The 12,706-nt window shown below is 43.1% G+C and overlaps 1 protein-coding gene across 1 annotated transcript in view; it reads right to left on the bottom strand.

Moving 5' to 3' along the window:
- Positions 1 to 1,729: 1,729 nt before the first annotated feature.
- The window catches only part of ABCB1 (ATP binding cassette subfamily B member 1), a 97,255-nt gene continuing 86,278 nt past the window's right edge, over positions 1,730 to 12,706 (bottom strand). Inside the window, exons 25-28 of the mRNA XM_045793339.2 lie at positions 12,145 to 12,342; positions 5,895 to 6,101; positions 3,151 to 3,297; positions 1,730 to 2,341 (exon numbers count right to left, since the gene is read on the bottom strand). Of these exons, the coding sequence (XP_045649295.2) occupies positions 2,138 to 2,341; positions 3,151 to 3,297; positions 5,895 to 6,101; positions 12,145 to 12,342 (756 nt within the window). The 3' untranslated portion in view covers positions 1,730 to 2,137. The remainder of the gene's footprint in view (positions 2,342 to 3,150; positions 3,298 to 5,894; positions 6,102 to 12,144; positions 12,343 to 12,706) is intronic.

Genomic DNA, 12,706 nt, shown 5'->3' with positions numbered 1-12,706 from the left:
TCTCATTCTTGCCACCACCTCTGGGAACTCGTACAAAGAACCAGCCACAGGACAGGCCAGGGGCTATGTGTGTGTGTGTGTGAAGAACACTGAGCACTGAGGTACTCCAAGGGCCAGTTGGCAGGATCTGCAGGCAAGGTGTTCCCTGTGGCTTGCAGCTCAGTTTCTTGATAGAGTTCATGACACAGTTGGTAGAATCCATATCTCTTCAATGCCCTCTGAGAGTCCTATCTGCTGCTGTCCCAGTTTCTCCCCCCCACCCTGAAGTCATGCAAGTTAAGATTCAGTACTCTGGATGAGGAAAATAAATCTCTTTGGCAGCATTCTGCACAGCCGGGGAAGTCAGGTACTCATTCATGCTTTCACCTCCCTCCACAAGAGAAGTTAGGGGATAAGATCGCTTTTGGGCCCTCAGCTGTGTTGAGGCCTCCACAAGAGAAGTTAGGGGCTAAGAGCTCTCTTGGCCCCCAAGCTATTTCCTTGGGAGAGGAGTTGTACACATCAAGTCAAGCTATTCCTCTTTCCCCCTCCAATGCATTCAAACTAGCATTTTTTGCTTTTATTTATTTATTTATTTATTTATTTATTTATTTATTTATTTATTTGCTGGAACTTCTCCTCTGGACTCCTGGACTTCTACAAAGGTTCTCTCATCCATGGATGATGGTCTAACACAGTGTTTTCTAGCACTATGGTTGAGAGGGCCTGGAGCCAGGTCACAGGCCACTGCAGGGTCCATAGCCAGGACCAAAGTCTGGATGCCTATTACCCAACACACAGGGTGTGACTTTTCTCAGGACCCTTGGCTTATGGTGCTGGATCCCACAGCTCCCACAGAGGCACTTCTGTCTGTTGATGGATGCGAAATTATTGTTGTTGAGGGGGGACGACAAAAACAAGGGACATCTTATTTCACCATGAGGCTGCTATTACTCTTCCAGGGTATTTTCTTTTAATTTACATTTCTTTCATTTCAGAGATTGTGCACTCCTTTTTTTTCCTCCAATGTATTTCTTCTCTGGGAATTATCTAATCATTCTTTTGCCCATTTTTCTTTGGAGGTGATAGCATTTTTTTCCTTTTAAAATTCTTTAGATAATAAGGATATCAATTGTTTACAATAAATATTGCAAATACTACTCCCAGCTTGTGTCTTTCAATCTTGTTCGTAGTTTTTTTTTTTTTTTCTTTTGTAGTCAGAGTATCATTCTTCAGGGTATTTTCTTTTTTCATTATGCTTGCATATGTCTCCACCACCAGAAGGATCAGCTTTGGAAGAGACCAATTACTGTGAAAAGTAATTCATTGTCAAAACAGAAAAAGAGTTTTATATTTTTTAAAGTGCAGGAATATTAAAATCCTGTAAGAGCCCTTTATAAGAGCAAGGCAAAATATTTGAATGTCAGATTATACACTTCACAACTGCACATCCTGTGCCCCACCCACCCCGGCCCCTAGAATTCTGTACTGATGTGTGTGGTTGGTGTGAGAGCTATCATAATGTAAAAACACAAGAACCAGCAGGATCACATCCACAAAGAATGAAGACTGGTGGTTCCAGAGGACCCACTGTGAAAAGACACGTACCATGGGAATTATTTATACTATTTAATGCTTCTCACAAAAATTAATGGAAGTTTTTAAAGAAGCCTTTCTTTTTTTCAAATGCAGAAATAATCTTTAATATTCCAAATGGGAGATGATGTGCGTACAAGCATTTTAGACAAGATGACTGTGGTCATATAAAAGTTTAGTTTTATTATAGCACTTTATGCAAACATTCAGTACTTTTTGCCTCTCCTATAATCTTTCAGCAAGGCAGTAAGTTACAAATAAGAAAATATAAACAAAAACTATACAATTTTATTAACAAAATCTACTTTGAATTATTCTGTAAGTTTTAGAATGCAGTTAACACCAGCATTTTATTCCATTTGATAGTGTTTCTTTTGGTTCCTTTAATTATAAAATCTGAAGACTCTGAACGTGGTGGAATAATCGTTGGTTGCGACAGGAAATGTTAAACAGGTAATTCTACAGGGTTTTTCCAGTAAGCACTCACTTTTAATTTTGATTAAATGCCATGTTTTAACACAAATATTAGAAAATATTTAACAGCTCCTATGGTCACAGTTCACTAGCGCTTTGCTCCAGCCTGGACACTGACCATGGAAAAATAGATGCCTTTCTGAGCCAGCAACTGTTGATGGGTGCCATGCTCCTTGACCTTGCCGTTCTGAAACACCACTATGAAGTCTGCGTTCTGGATGGTGGACAGGCGGTGAGCGATCACGATGCAGGTGCGGCCCTCTCTGGCTTTGTCCAGAGCTTCTTGGACAACCTGATCAATAACCACATAAGTTAATTCTGATAAAAACAGTCCTCTCCTTTCCTCCTCCATCATAAGGCTCACAAGCTTCCAACAATGGGTCCTTCTTTAATGACGGTATCAGTGAAATAGCACAGAATTGACCAAGCGAGGAATTTGTCGTATTGGAAGATAAGGGAATCCTAGTCTGGATTAGTTCTGAGGCAGGAGTTATTTTTTCTTGAAGTTACGGCAATAAATACAGTCTGTGCAATCGGGAAGGCATTTACTGGTGTGCTCACCCACACGACATCCTTCGGGGTTGCCCCCAGTCCAGCTCTGTAGCAAATCCAGGGAGACTGAGCACAGGCTGAACACAGCCGCCTTGAATTTTGGGATTTTAGTAAAGATAGGGGATATCTCAGAATTAATTTGTCTTTCAGGTACCTGAATAGTCAACTTTTTCTCAAACTGAGGATGATTACTAATATTTGTCTTAAGGTAGAGTCAGCTTTTATAGTGTATGAACCTCCCACTTCTTTATGTAGTTGCCGAGGACATGCCAATGGTAGAAATGGGGGAGTGGCCTCCTGAACACAGCGTCTTTGGTCCATACAGACTGATCCGGGGCTGTTTTTTGGAGCCTGAGTGCTCTAAGACTAATTTCCCCTATTTTGTCTTAGTTCTCTTGAATAACCGCTACAGAAAGTGACCACATTCTGTGGAAAGCTGATGTAAGTAACAATCAACAAATCTGGGCTGAATTTTGTTCTCTACCGTGGAAGACAGAAGCATTTAAGGACAACCAATTCAAGGGTGATGGATCCAATTTAAATTCTTACCTTTTCACTCTCTGTATCCAGAGCTGATGTAGCTTCATCCAAAAGCAAAATATGAGGCTGTCGAACAAGGGCGCGAGCTATGGCAATGCGCTGCTTCTGGCCCCCAGAGAGCTGGGTTCCTTTGTCTCCTACTCTGGTGTTATATTTCTGTGAATAGGGTTTTGTTATTATGAAACACAAAACTGATATTCCTAAAAAAGAGTTTGCTCACAGAAAATAGGATGACCACTTCCATAAACACACAAAAAAAGTCTTGGTTCAGAAGCTAAGAATGGTCTCATAGAGGATTAAATATCAAAAATGTAGCTCTAGATGGCAGGTTTGACATCTCTTCTTGAAAATAGACATGGTGGGGGGGGGCTCAGTCTGTTAAGCATCTGCCTTCAGCTTAGGTCACGATCCCAGGGTCCTGGGATAGAGCCCCATGTCGGGCTCCCTGCTCAGTGGGGAGTCTGCTTGTCCCTTTCCCTCTGCCTCTGCTCCTGCTTGTGCTCTCACATACACCCTCTCTCTCTCTCACTCTATCTTAAATCAATAAAAATCTTAAAAAATTTTTTTTTCGAAAAGATAATAGACATTTGGGTCTGAGAATATATGTTTTAGTGTAACAAGTCAATATCTTTATGAGGAAGAATACTGTTACAATGTTAGTCTCTTTCAGTCTTCTGGTTTCATTATATTTGGGACAAAGTTTGGTTTGAGGAAGGAAATGTGACTTATACGGTCTATGTAATAAATGAAGCTTAGTTTACTTATAACCAGCAGGTGGTGCTCTCTGCATTAAAGTCAGGAAGGGAGACTTTTTGCGGGGGGGGGGGGGATTCTAGGGAGCCTTCTGGTCTCTCTAACACTTCAAAAATTTTAATGGATGCCAAGGAATTCCATCTTGATATCTAACTTTAAAAGCTAAAACCTTCTTTTTAATTTTTTGATTTTAGAGTTCTTCCAAAGTTCCTCTCATACTGAATCCCACAGTAGGTAACTGTCATTAACTACTCAATAGGATGATAGAAACAAGAGTTAAAAGGCTATGTAGGGGAGAGCAGGAACAAGATGTGACAGCATGTGTAACCTAGAAAACAAGACTATCATAATTTTCAGCCCCTTGCCGGGCTGGAATTTTAGTCAAACCATGGGCTCTGATTCTGACAACCAGAGTTTCACTTAAAAATTCATGTTCTGATTCTGACAACCAGAGTTTCACTTAAAAATTCATGTTCTATATAGGACCGCCTATTTTTATTGGCTCTCTCTTGTCTCCCTAGTTCAATGGCACTCAGACTGAGATCTCCACTGAGGACCCCAGGGGAGGTCCACCCCAGGCTGCCGGTGCCTCAGGAGGCAGGAGCACTGTGTGTTCCATGGGAGGGCAGGGGTTCCCAGGCTGCACTGAGACCGTATGATCCTGCTGCAGCAGGTAAAGGCAGGGCTGTGACCCTGAAGGAGGTCAGTAACCAGACTAGCCTCCTGCAGGGTGAGCTAAATCCTAGTAGGAATTGCTCAGGTTAAGAAGTGGGTCCTTGGGCAGAAAACAGGGCTCAAGACCGGGAGCCCAGAAAGGCTGGGTCCCTGTGACAGACAAATGAATGCCAGAGGGGCAAGGTATGTTTAATAAGCTAGTAATATGTACTCTCTGTGTTTGTCTTTGTTAACCCCTAGCCCAGTGGTGCTCAAACTGTAGCCCGGTATCTGGGCTATTAAAACAGATTGCTAGACTCTACCTTCAACATTTTTCATCCAGCAGGTTCTAATGGTTCATGCCCATACTTTGAGATCATTAGTAAAGGGGATTGAAGCTGTATCTTTCAAGTTTTCTAGCCTTGGGAAAGACTGATTATCCACAGCTGGGCAAGAAAGTTAAATGGAGGGGAGAGGGACAATTCCTCCTCCTGGGGTCTATGATGTGGTGTCAGCAGTTATCGGAACAAGAGTCTCAAGGAAAGGAAGTTTGGGAAAGGGTTGGGGCCAGCTGGTATTGCCATCCTTCCACATAAGGAAACTGCCTTCCCTGCTGGTTAGAGGTTACTGAGCTTTATTTTTGAGGGGTGCTTCCTTATTATAAAAAAACTAACCAGTGATAATGGGAGGGGGTATAGACAAGCCAGGTCCAGGTGACTTCAAAATGCAGTATCTAAGGGGCTTAAGAGAGGGCAAGAGGTTCCTTTTATCTAAATTCCCAGGAAGAATTCAGAGGGCATCCATGGACAACAGCTCAGGGAGCCCCAAAGAAGCTTTCAAGAATCAGCCCTATAAGCAGAACTTGGGGGCCAGGAAATGTGCAATGATGAGAGATTACATAATACCACAGTCGCTCTAAGGGCTCCGTTCTATTCAAGGAGAGCCTTCTTTCGGACATGGGTTCAGTTCCCTGGCTGGGCCCAACTCCACAGAGGTAGGTTTGCAGCTTGGCGGAGAGCAGCAAGGAAGCAGAAGGAAGGTCAGAAGAGAAATGGGGGTGAAGAGGCTGTGCCTGCTTCTGTGGGCGCTGTACTTAGGCTCAGAGGGAAAGGCTTCCTCCAAATACACACTTTTCGGTCAGGCTTGCTCACAGAGAGAGCCAGTCCGGTGATCAGGCAAACACAGTATCAAATGGGGATAGGAAGTGTGGCAAGATGTTGTATACAGGTGTGTATTTTGGTTGTTCACTTCTCTTCACCTTTGGAAACCCAGCCCTTTAGAAATCAAAGTGCGGGCCAGGGAGGCTGCCACAGGCTCTTGGGCTCCTAATTTAGAGAAAGACTTACATCAGGGAGTGTCTCGATGAAGGGGTGTATGTTGGCCTCTTTGGCCGCCCGCACGATCTCTTCCTGGGACACGACCCGGCTGTTGTCTCCATAAGCAATGTTCTCAGCAATGCTGCAGTCGAACAGGATGGGCTCCTGGGACACAATGCCCAGGTGGGCTCGGAGCCATTGGACATTCAGGTGCTTTATCTCTACGCCATCAATTAGCTGCAAACGAGAGTTCATAGGTAAGTTCAAGGACCAGGTCATTTTTAATTTAGCAAAATCAGTATCGTTATTTCATACGCTAATATTGCCAAGTAACTATAGGGCAACATTTTTGTTGTTGTTCTGTTGAGTTTGGATTGTCAAAGTTAACTGAACAAGGTCATAGTTGTATGCTCTGACGAACTGTCACGCTCCTTCTGTTTAACCCTGGTTTCTGATACATGCATTGAGGAAAGGGCCAGGAGCTAGAAGAAGAAAATGGTCCCCTAGAGCCTGCAGAAGGAACACAGCACTAGTGACACTTTGATGTTAGCCTGGTGAAATCCATTCTAGCCATCTGACTTCCAGAATTTGTAAGATAATAAGTTTGTGCTGTTTTATACCACGAAATTTGCCGGCGTCCTTATTCTTACATATCAGTTTTTTGCAAGAAAAGTAGCTGAGATTAGGCTGGAAATCAGTAACTACTGCAAGCACATAATAGGTTTGCGGGTCAGGTTTCTAAGAATCAGGTTTTGGAAGAATGGGATGCAGCAGTTAAATGGAAAAGAAGTAAGTGTGGGAAGGTGGCTGCTGTATCTCTAAGTAGTTGCTGATCTTGGGAAAATGAATTAATTTCTCGACAGTTTCTTTGTGGGTAAAATGGGAATTACGATAATAATTCCTAAACTCATAGAACTGAGGACTGCATGAGGTCATGTCTAGACCGCACTCAGCACAGTGCTGGGCACTGGGTATGTGCTCCAAGACTATCAGAGATTGGTAACTGTATCACTGTAATGGAAACTACAGTGGATGGACGCAGGCTGGGTGGACAAAATGATGGACAGACATCTACAATGTTGGGCCAAAGGAGTAGGGGGAAGAAGCTGCCTCTTCTCTAGTGGCCTGGCTCCCTGGGTTACCCCGGAGGAGCCTGGGGAGTGTTCCTTCCAGCCTTGCTCTGATGCACACACGTCTGCCCAAAAGATCTACTTCACAAGAGAACTCTGGTATTCAAGTGAGAGAGCTACTCATCCCCTCTGAAGAAGCAAATGACTCAGCTTCAGGCTTTTCCCATAGTGCTGGTGAGTGTCTACTGTGCTGTATATACTCGCTGGATCCCATGTGCCTGGCTGGGTGCCCCTGGGAGACAGCTGGCTAGGGGTAAGGTACAATTTTTGCTGCAGGAACATGGCTTCTGTTTGTGAAGTTGGCAAGTACAGGGATAGGAAACACAGTCATGACCTTATTAGTACCAAGCCCAGTTGCCATGGAGACTATTTCAGCATCTATGTTCTAGGCTTCCCTACAGTGTTCAGTGAAGGTGGGAAGTAGAGGGTGGAGAGTGGCAGTAAAAACCATACAAGAATGTGGCAAAACAGCAGATCTTGTGAGATGGAACACTGTACTTGAGAAATGGAAATTTCAGGAAAGGAGTAGCTTAATTTTCTCCAAGCTTATACTCCTGGGAGGAAAACAGACACTGCCTAACTAATATAATTAGACATATTTGAATGATCCCATCAAGTTTTAATGAGTTTCTCCATCACGCTGAATACAGTAATACTCTTGGCTCTCCTCATCCCCACATGATACACCGGAATTGCAAATACTTTAAGCCTGGGTTAGCTGAAGCATCCTTTCTGTAGAGAAAACATGCTTAGAAACCCAAATGTAAAAGAGACCAGTGCAGAGGTTCTCTGGCTGAGGCATGGGTGATGGTCTGAGGGAAGACCAGGGAACTTTGGGAAATCAGCGAACACTGTTCAAAAGATACTGGCCTAAATACAGCTTAACCAAGAAAGTAAACACCTTGGTAATAATAAGGTAAAACCAGGTTAAGTGACTACTTATCTCTGTTCTAAATTGTTAAATACACTGCTGCCTTCCTTAGCACAATCAAATGTTAAATATGTATTATTCTCCTATATGTATTTACTCTGAAATCATGATTACAGATAAATCATTGAGCACTGACTATATTATAGGTCAGGTGATAAGCATGTCTCATGCATTCTCTTGTTTAATCTTCACAACAACCCTAGTGAGGTAGCTGGGTTTCGGTTGTTTTTTTTTTTTTTTTTTAGATTTATTTATTTATTTTAGAAAGAGAGTGTGTGCGGTGAGTGGGTGAAGGGGCAGAGGGAGAGAAACCCAAGCAGACTCTGTGCTGAGTGACCCTGGGGCTTAATCTCATGACCCATGAGATCCTGACCTGAGCCAAAACCAAGAGTCAGATGCTTAACTGACTGAATGACCCAGGAGGGCAGGTGTGGTTTTAATCTCCATTTTACAGATTAAAAAAAAATGAGCAAAGTTAAGTAATTTGCACAAGATCACACAGTAACTCGGGGAGGTAGGACTGAATTTATACACTATAGGTTGGGTTTTGGTAACACAAGTACCTTAGAATTAAAAGCTAATCTCTGTCCTCCCCTCATAGAGGAATGCCCCGTGTTAGCTCAGGTGCCCACTGGGTAATACCCGGACTATGACAACAGGCTTCTGACGATGGTGCGTGTGATAGACCGGAGAGGGGAGACAGGAAATGGGGAAGACTCAGACCAGAGGCGGTTTAACGGTGAAGGTAATGACGTTCGGCTTCCAGGGTCCTGAGCTGCAGGTCACTGCAGGCCGCTGAGCTGTGTTTTGCAGGGGAGGGAGGCCAGGCTGCAGCCAGGAAGCTCGTCCAGGTGAGTATTCATGTAGCAGCCTCAAGAGGAAAGGGAGCTGAGGAGCGCCTGGGTGGCTCAGTCAGTTAAGCGTCTGCCTTCAGCTCAGGTCATGATCCTGGGTCCTGGGATCGAGCCCCCAGTCGGGGGGTGGGGGCGTCCCTGCTCAGCAGGAGTCTCCTTCTCCCTCTCCCCCTGCTCGTGTTCTCTCTTGTGCACTATCTCTCTCTCTCACTCAAATAAATGAGAAAAGGGACCCCAATCTTTAAAGTTTCAATATTTTGTTATGATTTGTTTTACTAAAGGTAAATATTCACTTTTGTACCTAATTTTGCATTCATAATTTTGTATTTTTTTAAGTGGAGTCCCTAAAAATGTATAACCGGCAGGCCCCACAAAAGTTGGAATGCCCCCTCTGTATAACTCACTAGCTTCATTTTTCAAGACTCTGCACAATTTAACCTACACCTTTCAAATGTATCAGCTCAGGGGGTCTCAAACAATGGCTGGCATCAGAATCATCTGGGAAAATTGCAAAATTAATAGGCCAGACCCTGAGGGACTCGAGTGAGCCAGGGTGGCTGCTCTTCAGTCGTTCCGTAAGCCATTCTGATACACATCAGTGGGAGAACCACAGCACCGGTCACTATGTCTCGAAGCATCCTTCAAGGCCCACGGAGGGTCATGAGGACTTCCCGACCTCACGGTCTCACCTTTCTTCAGTTCTCATGAGTGATCATGCTCAGATCCACACTCATTCTTACACGGCGATGAGAACTCATTACTCATCACCTACTCACTGGGTTAAGGGTTACTAATTGATACTCATAAACAAAACTTGGCACATTTATTCATGCCTCTTGAAGACACTTCCGCTAAGAATTCTGGCTGCTGTGACCACTTGGCAGTACTTCAAAGCCCTAGCACAAATGTACGGGAGCAGATAACAGCGTGCCTACAATAGACAAGGACACGTTGTTTTCCTAGCGTTTTCAGTGTTGTCTCGAGATGGTTATTGCCTTGTGCATTCAGCATTCATTTCCATATTCTTCTTTGTCTACCCTTCCATATATGAAGGGAGTGGAAGGCTAAAGACTATTTCCCAGACTCCCTTCCAGTTCTGGAAGTAACTGTGGCTCTGCCAGTGAGAGGCACTGTGCAAAATCTGGAAGGCACAGGCTGATTCTCTTTAGTAGCAGTGCTAAACTAACACACGTGACTACGAGTGCAGTGAGGAGAACATGACTTCTTTTTTTTTCTCTTCCTAAAGGGTTGTAATTTAAAAGTTTAAGAATCACAGCTCTCATTAAATCTGCTATTTCAGCCAAAATAGGCTATATGGACATTGGGAGCAAATCAACTATCAACCACAGCTCACATTCACTCTTTTTTTTCCACTTCAAATTTATTTTCTTTTAGGTTTTTATTTCTTTTTATGTTTAAAAAATATTTATTTTTTTAAAATTTAAATTCAATTAACATATAATGTATTACTGGCTTCAGAGGTAGAGGTCAGTGATTTATCAGCTTCATTACATCACGTGCCCTCCTTAATGTCCACCACCCAGTTACCTCATTTTGTGTCTTGCAACAAATGACATCTTGACTGCTCACTCTGTCACCCTCAGGCAACCAGCTCTACTTATCCCTTAAGAGCCAGCTCTAGGCCTATCTTCCTTTACATAACTGATGTAAGTATATGCCCCATCTCTTCAAGTGAAGTCTTTGAGTGCAGACATCATAACCTATAACTCATTAGAGCTCAACATTTAATACACTGCTTACTCCACATCTGTTAAGGGCCGTAATCAGAGTCTGAGAGCTAACATTTCCTTCTGTATTTGCTTCCTTTGTCTCTTCCTTTAGAGTCCTCTGTTCAAACTTTAACAGTAAAATTGAAGCATAAAATCAGAATTCACAGAAAATATAAAACAAGAAAGTAAAAATAAGTGACACAGCTTATGTAGCTGTTAAGAAACAGACTGAGTAGAATACAATAAAAAAATATTTATGACTGTGACTGAATTTAAAAAGAGCCCTGGACTACAGGTTGAAAGCTCTATTTTCATTAATGCAAGTGGGGCCCATATGCAGCTGGGGCTTCAATATGACTATGGAACAGGTGTCCATTCTGTTTGGTCAGTGCCATAACATTCTAGTAGTTAATTTTTTTGTAGAAAAGGGGGTAGGGGAGGGGCAGAGGGAGAAAAAGAGAGAGAATCTTAAGCAGGCTCCACGCCCAGCATGGAGCCTGATGTAGGCCTCCATCTCATGACCCTGAGATTATGACCTGCACCGAAATCAAGAGTCAGGACATTTAACCGACTCAGCCATCCAGGCACCCTTGTCGTTAAATATTTTTAATAGCTCCTCTGAGTACAACCAATAACTAAATACCTATATAGTAAAAATTTCTTCTATTCCTTCCTAATTTGATTCTTTTCCTAGTCTCCCTTGTAGTCATTTAAAATTTCACTACTCCCTTCATGACTCCTATCTCATCCTCAGGACCTAAGAGAGTCCCTGACACGCACTCAGTAAATGTTTGCTGAACGTTGAACAAATAAATGTGACCCTCGTTTATTCTTTTAGTTCATGAAAGAAAAGGGAATCCCTCCATATTCTTCATCTGCTCCCCAAATTTGTTGATCTCACTTTTTCTTTCTTAGAAGGTGTTTCAATACGCTCTCTCAATGGTTTTACCTCGTCCTCAGCCATAAAAATGCTCCAGATTCCCCCTCCTGAACCTCTCTCCCCCGGACTCTGCCCCCTGCTCACACTGCTGTTCTTAATAGTCTTTCTTCCACCTTTGATCTTCTAGAGAGTCTGCACTCAGTCTCCGCTTCCCCTTCCGCCGTGCCTCAGCCATGCTAAACTCTTTCCCATCACCACCCCACTTCACTTAGAATACTTTCAAATGTCACAAGTAGCCCATTCATTGCCAAATCTTATCATGTCTTTTCAGCCTTCATCTTCTTAACTGTCCGCAGCATCTGTCATTGCTGACTACCTTCTCTTTCTTGAAACATTCCTCATCCTTGGCTCCCACCTTACTGTCTCTCTTAGCACCTCTTCCCTCCTCTATCTTTCTGTCTACTTAAATTTTTGCTAGATCTTCTCATGTTAAGTGGAAACCTAGCCAAGGGAAGGGAGATGGGAGATAAAAAGGCTGCTCGCCAAGGACGGTGGAGGGGCAGTTTGAGAGAAGGCTGAAGAAGTTGCCTGGGAAAGCAGACACAGCTTGGAGCCTGTTATGTAGGACGTCAGACTTTAAGTAAGACAGTTGTTTAAAGGTTAGAAAACCTGTGGCTTACACTCAAGAATTAAATACATCCAGGCATTTAGAATGATGAAAAAGTTAAAATGAGGAGGTAAGAAAGTGTGCTCACCACTGTTCCAGCCAAGGGGTCATAGAACCGCTCAAGGAGCTGGACCACCGTGCTCTTCCCACAGCCGCTGCTGCCCACCAGTGCCAGCGTCTGGCCCTTCTTCACCTCAAGGCTCAGCCCCTGAAGCACGGAGATGTCTGGTCGAGTGGGATAGTTGAACACGACTTCATTAAATGTCACATTTCCTTCCAGTGTATTCTAAGATCAGAACAGTAACAAAAAGATGATTATTGCAATCCTGAAAACTCACTGTACAGAGAACCCCTCTCTACCACTAGGCATCAGAAGACAGTGAACTTGTATTACAATTAGGCTGCATTTGTAACTGCCAGAACGCAATAAATAAGATCTGAAAGAGTCAGTGTTTTTTTCCATGTATTAATACAAATATATTAACTCAGATATGTTCTCCAAAAATACAGTGACTTACATATAATAAAACCTGATAAACAGGATTTGCTTATAAACGGGGCAGTATATCTATCTCCTTGTAGCCTTGTTATACAAAAATACTGGATGTTAACATACATGATTAGCATTTATTAAAATGACCTCATGATCT

The sequence above is a fragment of the Ursus americanus genome, chromosome 3 (genome assembly GCF_024610735.1).
Source record: "Ursus americanus isolate L20-20 chromosome 3, mUrsAme1.1.p, whole genome shotgun sequence".
Lineage (NCBI taxonomy): Eukaryota > Metazoa > Chordata > Mammalia > Carnivora > Ursidae > Ursus > Ursus americanus.
The sequence above is the reverse complement of the archived record's forward strand: the minus strand, read 5'-3'. Positions and strand labels throughout refer to the sequence as shown.